The sequence below is a fragment of the Engraulis encrasicolus genome, chromosome 12 (assembly GCF_034702125.1).
Source record: "Engraulis encrasicolus isolate BLACKSEA-1 chromosome 12, IST_EnEncr_1.0, whole genome shotgun sequence".
NCBI lineage: Eukaryota > Metazoa > Chordata > Actinopteri > Clupeiformes > Engraulidae > Engraulis > Engraulis encrasicolus.
Genome location: NC_085868.1, coordinates 54,423,877 through 54,443,636, shown reverse-complemented (window position 1 = coordinate 54,443,636; position 19,760 = coordinate 54,423,877). Strand labels below are relative to the sequence as shown.

General features: G+C 42.9%; 1 protein-coding gene across 1 annotated transcript; it reads right to left on the bottom strand.

Moving 5' to 3' along the window:
- Nucleotides 1-283: 283 nt before the first annotated feature.
- Nucleotides 284-17,784, bottom strand: LOC134459618 (high affinity choline transporter 1-like). The gene is made up of 9 exons (XM_063211964.1): nt 17,607-17,784; nt 15,290-15,403; nt 14,409-14,564; nt 12,013-12,161; nt 10,676-10,819; nt 8,567-8,720; nt 8,177-8,391; nt 2,903-3,126; nt 284-617 (listed from the first exon to the last, which is right to left on the bottom strand). Exons 1-9 carry the CDS (start codon nt 17,782-17,784, stop codon nt 284-286), a joined length of 1,668 nt encoding a protein of 555 aa, XP_063068034.1.
- Between the last annotated feature and the right edge of the window lie 1,976 nt (nt 17,785-19,760).

The following is a 19,760-nucleotide window of genomic DNA, read 5'->3' as shown; positions in this document are numbered from 1 at the left end:
AAGTCGATCGATAAGGCTATCAACTAATGATTAATGAATTAATCGATAATTTGCATCCCTAATCTGCACTGTATATTCCCTGTGCACTGCTAGTGATGTTGGCTACGATTATATTATTAGCTATGATGTCCTCGATTGTAAATCGCTTTGGATAAAAAGCATCTGCTGAAGGCAATGCAATGTAATGTCATGTAACATGTCTTTGGTGATGACATTGCAGAGGTAAAAGAAGCCTTGTAAAGTCATATATCCTATCAAAAATAAAAACGTATTTGCCCTCAGCTTAAAAAGCAGTTGACTTCTCTTCAGGTTCTGAATCCAAACAGCTTTTACTAGACGCTGACATCATCATCGTTGCCATCTCTCCGCCACCTGCATCACCACCGCCACTTCCTCCTTCCAGGGTTGCCGGCAGTGATGACGAGGTGACCCCACTGACCCCGAGCACGTTCCACCTCTCAGGAAGTATGCGACGGCGGAACAGCTGCTCAGAGGCGTACGAGACCAGCAGGACGCAGGCCACTGTGAAGAGCGCGGATAACGTCCGTACGGGCACCGACGCTCCTCCGAGATATATGACTGCCGGCAGCCCCAGCTCGGGCTCTCCCCTCAGGAACCTGTGGAGTATTCATAAGACAATCATACATCTTAGGTGAGGGCTTTACATTACATTTAGCAGGCTCTCCCCTCAGGATCCTGTGGAGTATTCATAAGACAAGCATACATCTTAGGTGAGGGCTTTACATTACATTTAGCAGGCTCTCCCCTCAGGAACCTGTGGAGTATTCATAAGACAAGCATACATCTTAGGTGAGGGTTTTACATTACATTTAGCAGGCTCTCCCCTCAGGAACCTGTGGAGTATTCATAAGACAAGCATACATCTTAGGTGAGGGCTTTACATTACATTTAGCAGGCTCTCCCCTCAGGATCCTGTGGAGTATTCATAAGACAAGCATACATCTTAGGTGAGGGCTTTACATTACATTTAGCAGGCTCTCCCCTCAGGAACCTGTGGAGTATTCATAAGACAAGCATACATCTTAGGTGAGGGCTTTACATTACATTTGGTAGGCTCTCCCCTCAGGAACCTGTTGAGTATTCATAAGACAAGCATACATCTTAGGTGAGGGCTTTACATTACATTTAGCAGGCTCTCCCCTCAGGAACCTCTGGGGTATTCATAAGACAAGCATACATCTTAGGTGAGGGCTTAACATTACATTTAGCAGGCTCTTCCCTCAGGAACCTCTGGGGTATTCATAAGACAAGCTTACATCTTAGGTGAGGGCTTAACATTACATTTAGCAGGCTCTTCCCTCAGGAACCTCTGGGGTATTCATAAGACAAGCATACATCTTAGGTGAGGGCTTTACATTACATTTAGCAGGCTCTCCCCTCAGGATCCTGTGGGGTATTCATAAGACAAGCATACATCTTAGGTGAGGGCTTTACATTACATTTAGCAGGCTCTCCCCTCAGGATCCTGTGGAGTATTCATAAGACAAGCATACATCTTAGGTGAGGGCTTTACATTACATTTAGCAGGCTCTCCCCTCAGGATCCTGTGGAGTATTCATAAGACAAGCATACATCTTAGGTGAGGGCTTTACATTACATTTAGCAGGCTCTCCCCTCAGGAACCTGTGGAGTATTCATAAGACAATCATACATCTTAGGTGAGGGCTTTACATTACATTTAGCAGACTTTCTTTAAGCCATTGACACCTAATGCACCTGCAAAAAAGGGTGAATGCCTGAGCCCTTTTTAAGAAAAGCTACCCTCAGCATATAAAAAACGAAATATCTCAGCTTCTGAAGCACATTAAAATGCTAAGACCCTCATCTTTCATCATTAGAATGTGTTCATTCATCTCAAACAAACAGAGATTTTTAATAAAGTTGTCTCAAATCTCATAAGTCTAAATATTGCATAATGGATCTCCAGGCGCCAGGGCCAATGTTGCGCAACGCAACATCAGGCATCAATGGGTTAAACCTGGGCTGCAGCGTTTTTTAAGATCGGAAAGAATTCCTGATCAGAACAGTGTTAGCCAGACCCTCTGGCTTAAGTATCCTCTGGACCCTCCGCCATGATAGCTGTGGCCAGAGTCCTGAAGTCCTTAGGTACAGTATACTAATTCCCCCATCCTAGAGTACTGTCAAAGTCTTTTGACATCTGAGTGTGTGTTTGATTTCCTATTGTTTCTCATGACTTGAATCTCACCCTCCTATAAATCCTGAACATAGAAATGATATGTAAAAATACTAACCGTGTGGCTAACGGTAGGGCCCGGGTGCCGGACCCGGGTTTCGATTCTGGCCCGGGTCCTTTGCCTACCTTTCCCCGTCTCTCTCTCCCCACTCACTTCCTGTCCAGCTCTTCACTGCACTATCGTAAAAAATGCCCCCCCCCCCCTCCCTCCCTCAAAAAAAAAAAAAAAAAAATATATATATACAGCCGTGGCAAAAATTGAGACCACTCAAGAAATTTGCAGAAAATCTCAAAATGGTCAAAATAACACATAAGATGCAATGTTTGACCATTTTTAGATTTTCTGCAAATAAATGATCTAAATGACAATATTTTCTTTCGAAATTCGGAGGAAATGTTGTCGGTAGTTTATAGAATGACATGACAATGTTTTCTTTACTTAAACCCATACCTATCCATATCAAAATCAGAAAAACTGAAATTTTCGAAGTGGCCTCTCAATTTTTGACGCGGCTGTATATACGGGTTGTTTTCATCAACAATCTTCGGATGTATCGTTCATCGGGGTCAGACTAAATTACACATCCAATCTCACATTTAGGCTGGTTTATCAGGCTAATAATAAAGGTCAAACATACCCCAAAAATATATAAAATATAAACAGTAGTGTATATGTTAACCACAAACCTCAGCAGGACGCCCAGGACGAAGCCCACGGCCGCCCCGTAACCGTTGGCGATGGGGCAGAAGAGCGCACAGAGCAGCTGAGGGAGCAGGATGCTGTAGGCCACGTCAGCCGTGAGCAGCCACATTCCATTGATGGTCTTCGCGAACAGCGCGATAGTCGAGCCCAAGACACCCGTGAGCAGGACAGCAATGCGGATCACCCACTGCATCTCGCGATCCGAGGCCTATGATATAAAACATGGCTGGATTGGTCATATGGCATTATAGGGCATTTGCCCGGTGGAGCATGGAGGTAATATAAGAACTGGAGAGAGTGAATAAGTCCCGCCTCCAGTCAATTCAATGGGAAATGCTAGGCTAGTGAATTCAGCCAAAATTGAATGAACTTTTCAGCTTCAAAGATGGAGTCGTTACATGCCACGTTATTGTCTGACTTACGGTTAATCAGAAAACTATATGGAAGACGGGCATTGGATGCATGGAGGTGCCCAACCACAGACCTGTAAAGGTTGCGCACCCACCAATCATCATGAGCGAAGTGGATATCGGAAATGCGAAAATGGTGACTTGCTAATCAGCGAAGCTAACCAGCCAAATCCTGCCCCACCTGCGCGGTGGACTGCTGATGATTTTTAGACCTGTACCTCCCCTCAATGCAATTGGATCAGTCACCTGTACCTCCCCTCAATGCAATTGGATCAGTCCTCATGGCGCTACAATGCAATTGGATCAGTCCTCATGGCGCTACAATGCAATTGGATCAGTCCTCATGGCGCTACAATGCAATTGGATCAGTCCTCATGGCGCTACAATGCAATTGGATCAGTCCTCATGGCGCTACAATGCAATTGGATCAGTCCTCATGGCGCTACAATGCAATTGGATCAGTCCTCATGGCGCTACAATGCAATTGGATCAGTCCTCATGGCGCTACAATGCAATTGGATCAGTCCTCATGGCGCTACAATGCAATTGGATCAGTCCTCATGGCGCTACAATGCAATTGGATCAGTCCTCATGGCGCTACAATGCAATTGGATCAGTCCTCATGGCGCTACTGCTGATCTCTCAGAGTCAGATGTGAATATTAATTTTGACTGCTGTAGTCAAAATACCCCGTAATAGATTATAGTGCGAGCAATGAGTGAAAGAATCGCTCACAAGGTGATACAAGCATGAAACTTGGCACAGGTGTACATTAGGACATGCTTATCTATATCAGGGGTGGAGCCACTCAGAATTCCATGTTGCATAGCAACGGTTGCTAGGTACAGCATTTTCCTTAGCAACCAGCATCAATGGTGCAGTTTCTATTTGATTTTGTGGTATTAAGGCATCTGTACCCCGAGTCAATGTCTTAAAATCACTGTAGCAATGTTGAAAAAGGCCATATATTACAAATATGTACCCTTTCCCTTACAGTAGCAACTAGTATTAATGAAAACAGGTTCGGAGCAAATTCAGTGATATTGTGATGTCTGCATCTTGACTGCGTGTCCTAAAATCACTACATTAATCCTTCAAGATATTATACATTAGCAACATGTCTCACAATAGCCCCTTTGATGTCATTTTTCCCATTGAAGTCATAGCAATTATGTGAAAAATACAATATACAGTACACTTCTCTATTTACTTATTGAAGACATAATGTCTCAATATGGCTTACATGTGTCACTACACATCAGACCTGTCTTTATCCTTATACATGTACCTAGTCAAGCCATCTGACTATTCAAAACTGAACATTTTGGCAAGATTAAAAGCGTACATGAACACAGTTAGTACAGTGCTGTGCTGTAAAGTGTAACCTAGCGAAGTGATTCTTGACATGCCCTTGTAACCTTTTATTGATCACTGTAAGGATGGTGAGTTGTGTGCTACAACATATTAAGATAAAAACTGGTTTCCAAACTGGTTTCCAAAAAGTGGGGACACAGTTGTGATCAAAATGACTCCCACTCACCAAGGCTACCCTGCCACAGCATATCAAGAAGGCAGTTATTGCAAGGCAGGCATATGGTGCCGTATCGCCAGTTGCCCTCTCTGGCTGAGTGGGAATGGACTTGCTGAGCACAGTGGAAGTTTCTTTGATCAAGATTGTCTGAAGCCAGTGCAATTTGTCCTGTTGCTGAAATGTTCTTGATAGCGCAGATGTCAAGACTTTTAATGTGTTCATGCACATCTCAAATGCACTGACTACACAAAGCTCACTGTAAGAAAACAATGTGTAATTCAGTGAAATTCTGACAATTGAAAATGTTCAATTGAATTCTGTCTAACTATACTATGTTGATAGTAATCGATAGTTATCTGAAATATTTTAGTTTAGTGTTATAGGCTATAGAAATTAAAGGTTTGGTACTTTTAACTTTGTAAATACAATATACAGTCAGTAGAGGGGTGTACCATTATTAACCCGAGTAAAGGGTATAGGAGAAACACATTTCTATTTATTCCAAATATTATCTGTTGTTTTAAATGTAACTTATATTTAACTTATCTATAACATATAATTAGGCCATTTAGGTTGAAAGAATATTACAGTTGTCCTAAAGATATGTGACACACTGGCACCCATTTAGTTTTAGATATAATAATTAATAATAGTGGGGTAAGCATGAGGATCACTGTCAGATGACACTTCTCAATACAGCGCATGTAAGCTACCATATACTGGTTTTGGGTGGATAAAATTACATCATAAGGGGTCATTATGGTACATAATGAAGTATTTAACATATTTAAGTATTGCTACAGTGATTTTAGCACAATGACTCAAGCTACAGATGCCTTGATACCACAAAATCAATCAGAAACGGCATCATTGATGCTGGTTGCTAAGGAAAATGCTTTACCTAGCAACCGTTGCTATGCAAAATTGATTTCTCAGTGGCTCCACCCCTGATATTGATAAGCATGTCCTAATGAACACCTGTGCCAAGTTTCATGTTTGTATCATCTTGTGAGCAATTCTTCCATTATTTGACTCCCATTGCTCACACTATATTAAACTGTTGTTACAGGTTTCATTTTTTCTCTTAATGCCTGACAGACAGGATATAATATAATATAATATAATATAATATAATATAATATAATATAATAAGGGGTGGGCATAGATTATTTTTTTTAATCTAGATTAATCTCACTGTAATTATGAAATTAATCTAGATTAATCTAGATTCATTTATATCAAAATGGATCATTCAGAATAGGCACGCTAGTGAAATTATGACGGGGGGGAAAAAGGGGGTTTCTTAAGATGGCGCATTAGAGCAGAGCTCATTTCTTTTTCCCAAAATGCATCTCATCTTCCAAATAATTGTCATGTTGATACTTGGTGATGAAAAAAAATCACTGCAATATTTGGAAAGTGTGTCGGATATGTTAGGAAGCATTTACTGTCATAATATACTTAAATTTCAAAATGAACAGCGTTATAAATTGTAGAGGCAAATACAGATATATCTATGAAATATTTAGGCTATTTAAACAAAATTACCTCAACAATTCAGCGTTTCATATGGGCAGAGAGAGAGAGAGAGAGAGAATCTGCCACTGACTGTTAAAAAGGGAGGAGCTGCGCAGCAGGCATAGGAAAGTCTGAGCAAAGTCAGAGCAAGGCTACTAGATATCTAGGGCTAGACTCTAAAGCACTGGCCCACATTGATTTTGCCTAAACCTGACAATTGTTCTCAGAGTTAATATGCCAGAGGAGTTACAACTCAAAATGAATTTAGTTTGCAAAAAAAAATGTCAACCGCGACAACCGCGAGGTAGCCTACATCAAGCGCGACAACCGCGAGGTTTATTACCGTCTGACAAGAGGATATCTCACTGAGTCGCAAATGCACGATCGCAACACAAACATTCAGCGAGAGTAGATATTGACAGTTTTAGTTTGACAATCTTCACAATGCACATCACACGGAATGTTTTGCAATTATGGCACTGGCAAGATTTCTGGAACAGGACTGTTGTTTGTGTTCCATGCAATGCGTGAGGAAATGTAGGCTGGTACACAATAATGTCTCTCTATGCTTCACCTCAAACAATAGCGTCTCTAGTCTACCACTTATGAAAACCTACCTACGGCAGAGAGATTCATTTTTACAGCATGCAAACACAGTTCATATTTAGTAGGTCTGCTGAAGCAACAGGTGGAGATCGGCGAAGTGACTGGAGGGCCGTCTGAAGGGTCTGTCATTCGAACGCTATGGTGACGTGCATACCCAAACCCCAAACCCCAAACCCATATTTTGAGAATATTTTAACGTGCAATATTTTCTTTATCGCACGATAAGAGTCTCACATTATCGCAGCACGTTAATGCCGATAACGGCCCAGCACTAAAGTCTCACATTATCGCAGCACGTTAATGCCGAGAACGGCCCAGCACTAAATATAATATAATATAATATAATATAATATAATATAATATAACATCCTCCACAGTGCAATACCTACTCTGGCCACCATCCTACACCGTGCAATACCTACTCTGGCCACCGTCCTAGACAGTGCAATACCTGCTTTGGCAACCATCCTACACAGTGCAATACCTATTCTGGCTACCATCCTACACAGTGCAATACCTACTCTGGCCACATTCCTACACAGTGCAGTACCTACTCTGGCAACCATCCTACACAGTGCAATACCTACTCTGTCCACCATCCTACACAGTGCAATACCTATTCTGGCTACCATCCTACACAGTGCAATACCTACTCTGGCCACATTCCTACACAGTGCAATATCTACTCTAGCCACCATCCTACACAGTGCAATACCTACTCTGGCCACCATCCTACACAGTGCAATACCTATTCTGGCCACCATCCTACACCGCACGATACCTTCTTTGGCCACCATCCTACACAGTGCAATACCTACTCTGGCCACCATCCTACACAGTGCAATACCTTCTTTGGCCACAGTCCTAGACAGTGCAATAACTACTCTGGCCTCCGTCCTAGACAGTGCAATACCTACTCTGGCCACCTTCCTACACAGTGAAATACCTACTCTGTCCACCGTCCTAGACAGTGCAATACCTACTCTGGCCACCGTCCTGGACAGTGTCTCTTTAGGGTTTTAAAATGCAGTGTGGGCGTAACCATGGCTCAGTCGCCTGGGCACTGCACTGCTGCCGTGACAACCCGGGTCCGAATCTTCCCCTTTCTCTCTCCCCTCTCATTTCCTGTCGCCTCTCTAACTCTCCTGTCACCGAAAATATATTTTATTGAAATGCAGTGCAGAAAAACCAACCTGTTTTCTGATATGTCTGTAAATGTTGGATGAGAACATGGAGGCGCTAGCGATGAGGCTGGAGTCTACGGAGGACATGACGGCTGCGGCCACAGCAGCGATCCCAACGATGGAGAGGAATGGAGGGGTGAGGTGCTGCAGGCAGATGGGCAGTATGCCAAAGCTCTCCCTGCGCTCGTATGGAGAAGGGGAGCCATAGGTGGTCAGATTCCAGTCTGCGGAGATTGACAACTGAATTACATATTTCACCCACTTTCTACGCCACACTCTACTAGTTGCATCCATTCCACTCATTCCCCCTAAACCTTACTCCCATCCGGGTCACAGCATTAGTGGCTGAAGCTGGTTACCTGTGGATGCTGCTACCCCCAGGAAGGTGACGCTAGTTACCTGTGGATGCTGCCACTGCCCCGATGATGACGGGGGGGACCCCCAGGATGAGGACGATGACTGCGGCTGCAAAGCAGGTGATTTGAGCCGTGGCGGCCGACGCAGAGGACAGAACCCTCTGGTGGAAAAACTGTAAACCAAGCATGCCCAAACTCTGGAAAAATAGAAAATAATATATACAATAAATATAATAAATACAGCGCGCTACTCTGGAATAACACAACATGATAACATAATTGGCAACTCTGATGCATAGAGTTTAAAAACTTAAGGCATGCATGCGTGTGGCTTCTTCAATGCACATCATCCTGACCAGCTCCACATCTTCTCCTTTCATCAGCTCCATATCCCAAACCAGACACCGCATACAAGTACGTTTATTCTCCAAAAAAAGGGGTTCCACGCGCTTCTGTTTTTACATCTGGTGCATCAACGGGAGGGAGGCAGGTAATCTTGAATGAAGAGAAGACACCGGAGCAGCTCAGATGGGAAAAACTCTGATGAAGATGGCTTGCCATCGAAACGTTAGTCCCTAACATGTTGTGCACTTGAATTAAAAAGAAAAAGCATCCCATCTGAGCTGCTCCGGTGTCTTCTCTTCATTTAAGTTTATTCTCCGTCTGTGCATCAGCTAGCATAGGAATGATGGCGAAATCGGCAAAACGGAGATGAAATCGGTTCGAAATCCAGACAATAATCACTTATCTTGAAAATGACCTGTTGACCATTTGCAATGAAGATTTAAAGAATACAGAAAATAACACACTTTTTGTTTAGGCTACCTTGCACTAGTTGCTTTACCCTACAGACAACATGTGCCAAGGTTCGTGGTGGCCATGTGCTATTGTTCGAAATTAAGGACAGTGGACTTTTATTGCGGATGAGGTGCGTACCGAAACATATTTGCTGGTACGCATATGAGTAATGTACTAAAAAAAAAGTTATGTGCACCCCTGATAATAGTAACAATAATAGTAAGAATAGTCACAATATTGATTATTATTGTTCGTATTTGCAATAGCCTAATAGTATAAATAATTATATAATATTATAATAAAATAATATTAATAATTAATAATCAATTATTTATTGAAAAATATTAAATATTAATTATTATTTTATTATTATTATTTGATTATTTTATTATATATTAATTTCTTAATAATAATTATATAATATTATTAAGAATTGGTTAATTCAATTGATGAAAGTAAAATATGTAAAATATAAAATACATGCATAAAAATGACAAATAGAATAGATTGATTAAAAGACAAATAACAGACAAAAACTCAGGTCAAAGTATTCTGAGGAATACTAAAATACTAAAATGGCATAAAATTCACAGGAATCAGAACCTTTAAACACAATTAAAGGTTAACAGCTCCATAAGTAAAGTAGAATTTAAAAAACATCATACGTAAATAAGTACTATAGGAAACATCATCACACCATATCATGACACGTGTTAATATGTCAATGCCAATGCAGAATGTATACAAGACATGCAGCTCAATGTGGTTAACAATATTATCAGTATTAGAAAAATAAAAACAAAATGAAAATAAATTCCACAGTCCTCTCACCTGCATTAGACCCATCCAGCCATCTGTCGATGTCCTGTTTCTGTATGTGCCCTAGCCAAGATGGCCGAATACAGTATTAAGTCTTCTTACCTGCGCAAGAAAGTCATCCACCCATCTGCTGATGTCCTGTGTCTCTATGTGCCCTAGCCAACTTAGCGGTTGCCATGGTGAGAGTACAGCCAACGGTTGTGTACGTCATCATCTTGTGAACTCGTTTATCAAAATGTTCTACTAGTTGTCCAGTGGTAAATACCAGAAGCGGTGGCGTTCATGTGTGCTTCGAATGTCGGCGTTTGGTATTTACGATAATTACGAGACCACATGAACGCACAATTAAGTCTTCTTAAGAAAGTCATCCATCCATCTGCTGATGTCCTGTGTCTCTATGTGCCCTAGCCAAGATGGCCGAATACAGTATTAAGTCTTTTTACATGCGCAATAAAGTCATCCACCGATCTGCTTATATCCTGTGTCTCTATGTGCCCTAGCCAAGATGGCCGAATACAGTATTACGTCTTCTTACCTGCGCAATAAAGTCATCCACCCATCTGCTGATGTCCTGTGTCTCTATGTGCCCTAGCCAAGATGGCCGCAGGGTCTGGTTGAAGGCGGTGTGGCTGATGTCCTCAGGGATGGGGTTCAGGAAGATGAACGGCACACATAGCCACTTTAAAAACATAAATAATAATAATAATTATAATAATAATAATAATAAATATGACACCAGTATAAACAAAGCAATTGCAGACAGACACACCAGACATCAGTATACACATAGTCACTGCAGACGCACCAGGCATCTTCACAAGACACTCATGCCACAAATACAAAGACTAACTATACTAATAATACTAATAATACTACTACTAATAATAATAACAACAACAATAATGATAATAATACAATAAATAACATGGCGGCCGTCCGTGCTACTTAGGTCAGAAAAGGTTCTGCAATTATGCTGCTCATTTAAACTGGGTTGCCTATTGCCAAATTCGATCTTTTCATGAAAGTTTACTAAGTAATAAACTAATATTTTCTAATATGGCCCAAGTACAGTCATTTTTGAAATTTCAAAATGGTGGACCATGGAGAGTGCAATTTTTCCAGTCATAATGAATAATGAAAATGGTAACATTAGTGAATGGGTGGCATGAACTCTGGAAAGAAACAACTAAAAAACTTACACAGTGTACCTGTAAGTCCCAGTAAATACTTTAAAGTATGATCAAAGAATGTATCTAATTCAAAATGGAAGACAATGGGGAGGATCCCAATTTTCATGTAATTAAATGTTCCCCTGTTACTTATAATGAATACTTGAAATTTAATGGTTGAGGTAAGTATTCATGAAAAAGGTTAAACGTGTCAATGGGAAGCATGAATTCTGGAAATAAACTACTAAAAGACACAGTACATCTTTAAGATTTAAGATCATTGCAATTTTGAGGACAATAAGATTGTCACATGGGCTCTGTGGGGATGGGATATCGGTATTGGAGTATCTGTATCAGATATCAACATAATTCAGAGATCGGATCGGAATTTTCCCAGTGTCAGAATTTTCCTGATTCTTACATTGAGTCAGGTGTAATGTTAATTTGAAATCATAACACGTGTATATTACTTTTAAGGATAGGATTGTTACTTTGTATTACTGTTTTTCACTTTTCCGGTTCTTCTGACTTCTGACGAAATAGTCTACTTGGGCCTACCTCAAGTCCAAACCCATGCATGTATGTGGTTTTGATATTGGATCTGAATAGCATCGGTATCGGCAGATATTCACATTTAGATATCATCGGATCGGAAGTAAAAAAATATGTATCGGTGCTTCCCTAGTTACATGTACGTACTCACCAGTGCAACGAAAATCATGACCAACTGAATGACATCAGTATAGGCCACGGAGTAGAGGCCCCCGAGGAGGGTGTAGACAATTGCGACCGCAGCAGAGATGACGACAGAGTAGACATACGGCAAATCCAGAATAGTACTCATCGTACCACCTGCAATACATAATATCAAGACTATTTGGTTACGGCAAATCCAGTACCGCCCAGATTCAAGAATATATCAAGACATGACAGAGTAGACATACGGCAAATCCAGTACCGCCTGCAAAATATCAAGACAGTGTCCAGAGGTGTCAAAATAAAATTCAATTCAATTCAAAATTGTCACGATTTTGTGCAAGAGAGCCCAAATGCAGCACACAAAGCGGAAGGTCTGGGATTGGTGAGGGATTTATTGACTTGAGACAACTACAAAAACACTACACTGCTCAGCAGAGCTAGAAAACAAAACAAACCCACGATGGGGAAAACAGGAACTAAACACAGTAAAACAAAGACACTTACATACAAGGGTTTCGGGGATCAGGTACACTAACAGGGTCCGACAGATACAGAGTGACAACTCTGGCAAAAGAAGACAAATGACGCAGCACGGGACAAGGGGAGCACAGGACTTAAATACACAGGGGCAATCACAGAGCAGGGACACGATAGGTAGAACACAACAGGATCCAGGTGGTTGACGAGACAGAAACAGGGATACAAACGAGGCACAGGCAATCAAGGACAATGATAACAAGAACAGATAATGACACAGGTGGAGACAATGACTAGGGAACAGGAGGCAAGGGACAAGACCAATAGTCAGAACAGAACACAGGTGAAAACAATAAGGAAAACTAAACGGGCCAAATGAGAATCAAAAACTAGACCACAAGGGGCAGGAGACAAACGAGGGGCGTGGCAGGTAAACACAGGAGCACATGAGGAAATCAAAACAAACCAAAAGCACATGACACTAGCGGGGCAGAGATGAGAATAGAGAGAAAGACAGGGAGAGAGAGACAGACAGACAGACTGACAGAATCAGACAGGCAGGGAGACAGAACCAGACAGAATGAGATTGAGAGAGAGAGAGAGAGAGAGAGAGAGAGACAGGAAGGGAGACAGAGCCCTACAGACAGAGAGAGAGAGAGCACAAGACAGAGAGATCACGAGACAGAACCAGATAGGGAGAGAGGGAGAGGGAGAGGGAGAGAGAACCAGACAGGCAGAGAGAGAGAGAAAGAGAGAGAGAGAGAGAGAAAGCATGAGACAGAGAGAACACGAGACAGAACCAGACAGGCAGGCAGGCAGTGAGAGAGAGCACGAGACAGAACCAGACAGGTAGAGAGAGAGAGAGAGAGAGAGAGAGAGAGAGAGAGAGAGAGAGAGAGAGAGAGAGAGAGAGCGCAAGACAGAGAACGAGACAGGCAGAGAGAGACAGAGAGCGAGATAGAGAGTATGAGACAGAACCAGAGTAAAGCAATGGCAACATAACAATTCCAGGGGAGTGAGTTCATGACAAAAATCATGACAAAATGACATAAACAGTGTCAAAACTGCAAGCTATAAATTAAAGGTGTGCTTACACTGTGCGACTTTTGCCACGATTTGGTACTCGCGCGACTTTTTGGGAGTCGGACGATTTCTTGCTCAATCGTGAGTCTCGCATCGTACAGTGTACATGGGATAACGACAAGCAATTTCAACTCACGATCATGCAATCGCAGGGTCACAAGAAAATCAAAACGGTTTGAAATCTTGGTCGTGCCTGGTGACTAAATCGCACAGTGTACAGCAGTGCTACAACCCGATTTGACACTACACATGCACAAGTTAATAGCGCCGTGCGATTCGCTCTTGATTGCGTCCTCGTATGAGGACATGAGGTCGTGAGATATTCACTTTTAAATTGCGCAATTTTCTCGTGCAGTGTGAGCAGGAGCTCAATACCCACGACTGAAAATATCGCACAGTGTATGCCCGACTTAAGTCTGCCAAAAATAGAGAGTACTGTAGTACTGACATTTTTTCATTCTTTCATTTCAATTCTGCAAAATTGTTCCCCCTTCCTTTGACCAATAAGGGGCCCTCTGGATGGAGGGGGCCCCTAGGCTATAGCCTTAGCTAGCCTGTGTGTTAATCCGGTCCTGTGATTACATTACATTTCATTGCACTTAGTTGACGCTTTCATTCTATTCAAAGCGACTTACAGTTGTTATTTTTCAGGGTATTGGTTACAGTCCCTGGAGCAATGTGGGGTTAGGTGCCTTGCTCAAGGGCACTTCAGCCATGGATGGAGGTGTAGGGAGAGATCAGGGGGGATTCGAACCTGCAACCCCTAGATTGAAAGACCAACTCTCTAACCACTAGGCCACGGCTGCCCAACATGAATGATGAATGAGGTTTTTTTTTTACCCAGTGCCATCAGCGTTATTGCCATCCCCAAGATCTCCGCAACGATGCCGACGACGGCCATCAAAGCAGCCATGTGTTTGCCATATCTCCTCTCAAAGGGATCCAACATCGTCATACATTCCATCTCCCTCATGGGCTTAGCTAAGATTAAACCACCTGGAATTAGCAAAACACCAAAGACAGAAAAGAAAGACAGAAAGACAGAAAGCAAATAAATATGGGGCAATTAGTGTTCCACTGATTCTTCTCTGCCAGGAGCAACATGAAAACAACAAGTGCAATCAACTACAGTCATGACAGCATGATATGAATTGTGTCCTTTCCCTGGTAACACGTACCTGCCATAAATGCCACTGTAAAGTGAAGTGGGTAGCCTACAGTCCTTACCTGCTATAAATGTTACTGCTTGGTGAAGTGGGTAGCCTACAGTCCTTACCTGCTATAAATGTTACTGCTTGGTGAAGTGGGTAGCCAACAGTCTTCACCTGCTATGAATGCCACTGTAAAGTGAACTGGGTACAGTCCTTACCTGCTATGAATGCCACTGTAAAGTGAACTGGGTACAGTCCTTACCTGCTATGAATGCCACTGTAAAGTGAACTGGGTACAGTCCTTACCTGCTATGAATGCCACTGTAAAGTGAACTGGCTACAGTCCTCACCTGCTATGAATGCCACTGTAAAGTGAACTGGCTACAGTCCTTACCTGCTATGAATGCCACTGTATAGTGAACTGGGTACAGTCTTCACCTGCTATGAATGCCACTGTAAAGTGAACTGGGTACAGTCCTTACCTGCTATGAATGCCACTGTAAAGTGAACTGGGTACAGTCCTTACCTGCTATGAATGCCACTGTAAAGTGAACTGGCTACAGTCCTTACCTGCTATGAATGCCACTGTAAAGTGAACTGGGTATAGTGTCCAGACGAGACCTCTGTCTGGGCTGTAGACGCCTTCAGCAATCCCCAGGATGAAGCCTCCTCCGACCCACGAAGCTGCGGACAACAGAACGACGAAACAACACACAACAAATATTACCCAGGTACACCTGCCACAAACACAACAATGACACAACAATTGTAGGTGTCGAAAGTAAAAAATGTTTAAAAAAAACCCTAAAAAAAACCACTCCTCCGACCCAGGAAGCTTCAGCAAACTACACAACATACAACAATTAATAAATCGCTCAGGAGTGATTAACTGCGGCATATGAAATTGCTATACTACATTATATTACATTACATGACAGGAAACCATTTATCCAGATCTTACAGTTATTATTTTTCAAGGTGTTGGTTGCAGTCCCAGGAGCAATGTGGTAGCTCCTACAAACCAGAGATGGAGTGAGTCACACAGCAATTAGAGGTGTCAAAAGTAAAAGCAGGGGGGGGGGGGCAGCGCGCTAAGCCCCCCACATTTGGGCTTGCATGCCCACCATCGGGGACCCCGGTTTCAGTCCGGCCAGGGTCATTTCCCGATCCTCCCCATTCGCTTCCTGTCACCATCTTGAACTGTCCTGTCGAATAAAGGCATAAAAGCCCATACAAATATATATTTTAAAAAAATAATAAAAAAAATAAAAGCATAATGCAAAATACAGTTTCCTTCCAACAAAGGTACCGGTAGCTTATCTGAGTACACTTCTGAGTACACTCTTTTCCATCGTGCTGAATTTTATTTACAGAAGCAACTTGAGAAAGGCCATACTGGCCGAAACGTAGCCTGGTCCTGACCATCCCATAATACTACCATTTCATTTCGTATTCATGGTCTGGAGTTTGTGTGATCTGACTCGATTGCAGGAAGCGGGAAGTTTGCACTCAGTTATGGTTTGAAATGATTGGACAGCTCTCACCCAATTGCCGACAGTTACTGAACAACAACATAGCGCAGACCAGAGCCATTAGCCCCATACGACTTCTGTTGCTGTCGATCAACACTGACGAAGCACGTGAGCGAGAACTTGTTGTCACGATGTGGGTGTTATTAAATACAGCGCATTTAAAGTGGGGGGACAGGCAGTGAGGAGGAGCTGAAGTGGGGACCTGCGCAAACTTGTGTAGAGGTGTGAGACAAGACTCATATACACACGTGAGTGAGTTGTTGACCAACCAGTTCATGGGCACGTGACCTCGGGGGCAGTCCGCAGACGAGCGTTGAAGGGGATAAGCAACTGCAGAGGTTGCAAGATCTGACTGCAGTCGCATTCAACCCGCGATAGTTTGACACCATGTGACATGTCACCTCGTTGACGCAACATTGACGAAATTTCGAAGTTTGACAGGAAATCTAACCGTCATGCAGTGTTTTCATCCAGGGTGCATTGCTGTCTAAATGCACATGCATGCGTTGACGACAAGTCGATCGCACCTACTGGCGCAGACGTTTTCGTCATTGTCACGAGCGTCCTCTCCCTTTCCCCCCCCACGTGGGGCACTTATTCGCTTATTGGCTGTTTTCTGCGGGGGGGGGGGCGTTGTACATCAAAATCCTACCGCTCCAGACAGTCCACAGAAAAGCAAGGCCAGACTACAGTAGTGACCCAATCCTTTGGCAGAAGTACGTAGGATGTCTCGCGAGGCTAGAAACTTTGCTTCTGTAAATAAAATTCAGCACGATTGACGAGTGTGCAGTATTTTCCTCTCTGAAGTGAACTAGTACCCGCTACCTGCTCCTCGAAACCTCTGGTTTGCATTGGTTTCCTCATCCAAAAATGTATCTGAGTAAACAGTAGACCACTTGTCTTGCAATGAGCTGACAATTAATACAATGTTTCAGGATGGATTTAAGGAGAAAAAGTCAACAATGACTCTCGCAACCAATTTCACGGTCCGCTGTCAGAGAACCCCACATGTAACTTTTGGCAGAGTGGTCCAAGCGAGTGTCGTGGGAAACACTTTTCATACGGAAAATCGATTTACATGCCGTATTCAGATTTGAATTCCGGCATTCTGTGATGAAAAACATTCGCGAGTTTATTTAAACAGCATAGTTTCATGACTGCTAACTTTGATAGTGTACAGTTAGTTCAGATACAGGGTCATGTTTACAGGCTGCACCTTGGAGAACTTCACCAGGCGACGCCATCTTGGTTAATCGATCGACGAGTACAAATTAGAATAGGACACGGCAGGATGGAAACAGACCGCAAAATTCATTCTGTGGAAATGCATGGATTCTCTGAGCTTTACGCTTTACCGCTCATGGTGAAGATTCCCAAGGCTAAGTTGATGGAGCGTCCGGCCAGTAGTGCCACCTCGGTGAAGGTCCCCGTCTTGGCCTTGGCCTTGGCCTTCCTGGACGCCCATATCCCCGTCGCCAGGACGGCGGCGTAGAATACCATCGTAGCTATCAAACCCGGAACGTTGAGGGCCATGGTGGACTGCAAAGCAAGAAGGTGGTAACTGATTATAAAAGGCACAAATAACATTATATAGGCCTACCATATTCGGTAGCGTAGAACACCATCGTAGCAACCACGTACACCTTCTACGTAGACTACACCACTGGGCCACGGTGAACTGCAGGCCAGAAGGCGGTAACACTGACATCATTTACACAGTAGTGAAAAAAGAGTGCAGTGTTAATTCAACACTAAGGGAAGATGTTAAACACTCCAACACGTGTTAAAATTACTCTCAAAGTGTATAAACAGCTTAGTTTGCCTAAAAGGCACATATAACATTACAGGCCATCTAATCATATCCGGCAGTGTAGAACACCATAGCTATCAAACCCGGAACGTTGAGGGCCATGGTGAACTGCAAAGCAAGAAGGCGGTAACATTATAATTAGGGATGGGATATCGGTATCGGTGTATCGGTATCAGGTTCAGACATCAACATAATTCAGAGATCGGAATTTTCCCAAAGTATCGGAACTTTCCTGACACTGACATTGAGCCAGGTGTTATGTTAACTGTTAATCATAACACTTGCATATTACTATCTACTTGGGCCTACCTCAACCTATGCATAGTGTATATGTGGTTTTGGTATAGGCAGATATCCAAATTTAGGTATTAGGTATAGGTATTTAGGTATAGATCGGATCGGAAGTGGGAAAAGGTGTATTGGTGCATCCCTAATTATAATCATGCACCAAGGAGGTCTACATAAGGGGAGATGCAAAGAGGGTTAGTTTTTTTTTTTTTTTTTTTTAAAGAGTAAATAACGAGTACACACACACACACAAACACATACACACACACACACACACACACACACACACACACACACAAACTAAACTAAACTAAACATCATGTCAGGAGTCTGCCCTGGGGCAAGGCCAGTTCAAGCATTAGTCTAGTAGGAAAAAACGCAATGCCCCATCGACAGCTGTGATGCCGAGATGATCTTCTGGCTGTTGGTGGAGGTGGCACGGTTTGGATGCTGAGCGAAGAGAGTAACACCGACGCCTTAAGTGCTCTGAAAAACAAGCAGGATACACACCTTATCAAACGACACAACGCAATACATCCAGCCGCTTCCATTTAGACGACGTGGCATTGATCGCAATGTTTTTAGTGAAACAGCAAAACTGACTAGACAGAGCATCGTATGACATCCGATGTCCCATCAGTCCTTATAGAACTGGTTCTAATGAGGCGAATTTTTACTCAAAAGCCCTAAAGTGCTATAGCATTGAATGTCTTAGCTGCTGGGCAATGCAAGGACAGACGGTCCTTGCATTGCCTAGAGAACTACAGTATGTAAACAACAGACAACGTCTCGTCGTGAATTCTTGTTTGAACAGGCCTGTAGGTATTTGAGATACCTGGGATCAAATACAAAGTGTCTACTTGAAACGGGGTGGGGGACCTACTATCTCTCCAGGCCTCGAGGCAGTCTCATCCGGTTCCCCATATAATTTTTATTATACCAGCTTCACATTAAATATGACATGTTTTGTAAAGGAATCTTAGAAATCACTTTTGCAATACAATCAAGTTACTGTATAGTTCAGGGGACCTAGAGAAGGTGGGGTCCAGGGGCGGAGCTATAGTGAGGGCAAGCAGGGCATTTGACCCTGAGCCCAGGGCCCTCTTGTGTTGGTAATGGGGGCCCTATTGTGACCAGGGCAGGCCATATGGAGGGCCCTATAATTGTCTTGCCCTGGGGCCCTATGAACGATTGTTCCACCACTGGTGGGGTCTGTTGAAAAGTCTAAACAAATTTGACAACTACTGCAGTAGATTAAAGTGGCTGCAGAGCATGTTGCTGCGCAGTCACGTGTTGCCAGATTGGTCTGATCAAATACTGACCAAAAGGTTCTCAAAAACTGCCAAAATGCGCTAAATTCCACCAAATTTCAACAAAATGCATTGGCTTCTATGGGCACAAAACTGCAAAA

Excerpts from the sequence above, each read along its gene's own strand:
- LOC134459618 (XM_063211964.1), bottom strand. The coding sequence starts at position 17,784 with ATGGCCCTCAACGTTCCGGGTTTGATAGCTACGATGGTATTCTACGCC. Across the intron at positions 12,162-14,408 it reads AATAACGCTGATGGCACTGG|GTGGTACGATGAGTACTATT; the intron begins GTAAAAAAAAAA and ends TATGTATTGCAG. Across the intron at positions 3,127-8,176 it reads ACAGACATATCAGAAAACAG|GCCTCGGATCGCGAGATGCA; the intron begins GTTGGTTTTTCT and ends TTTATATCATAG.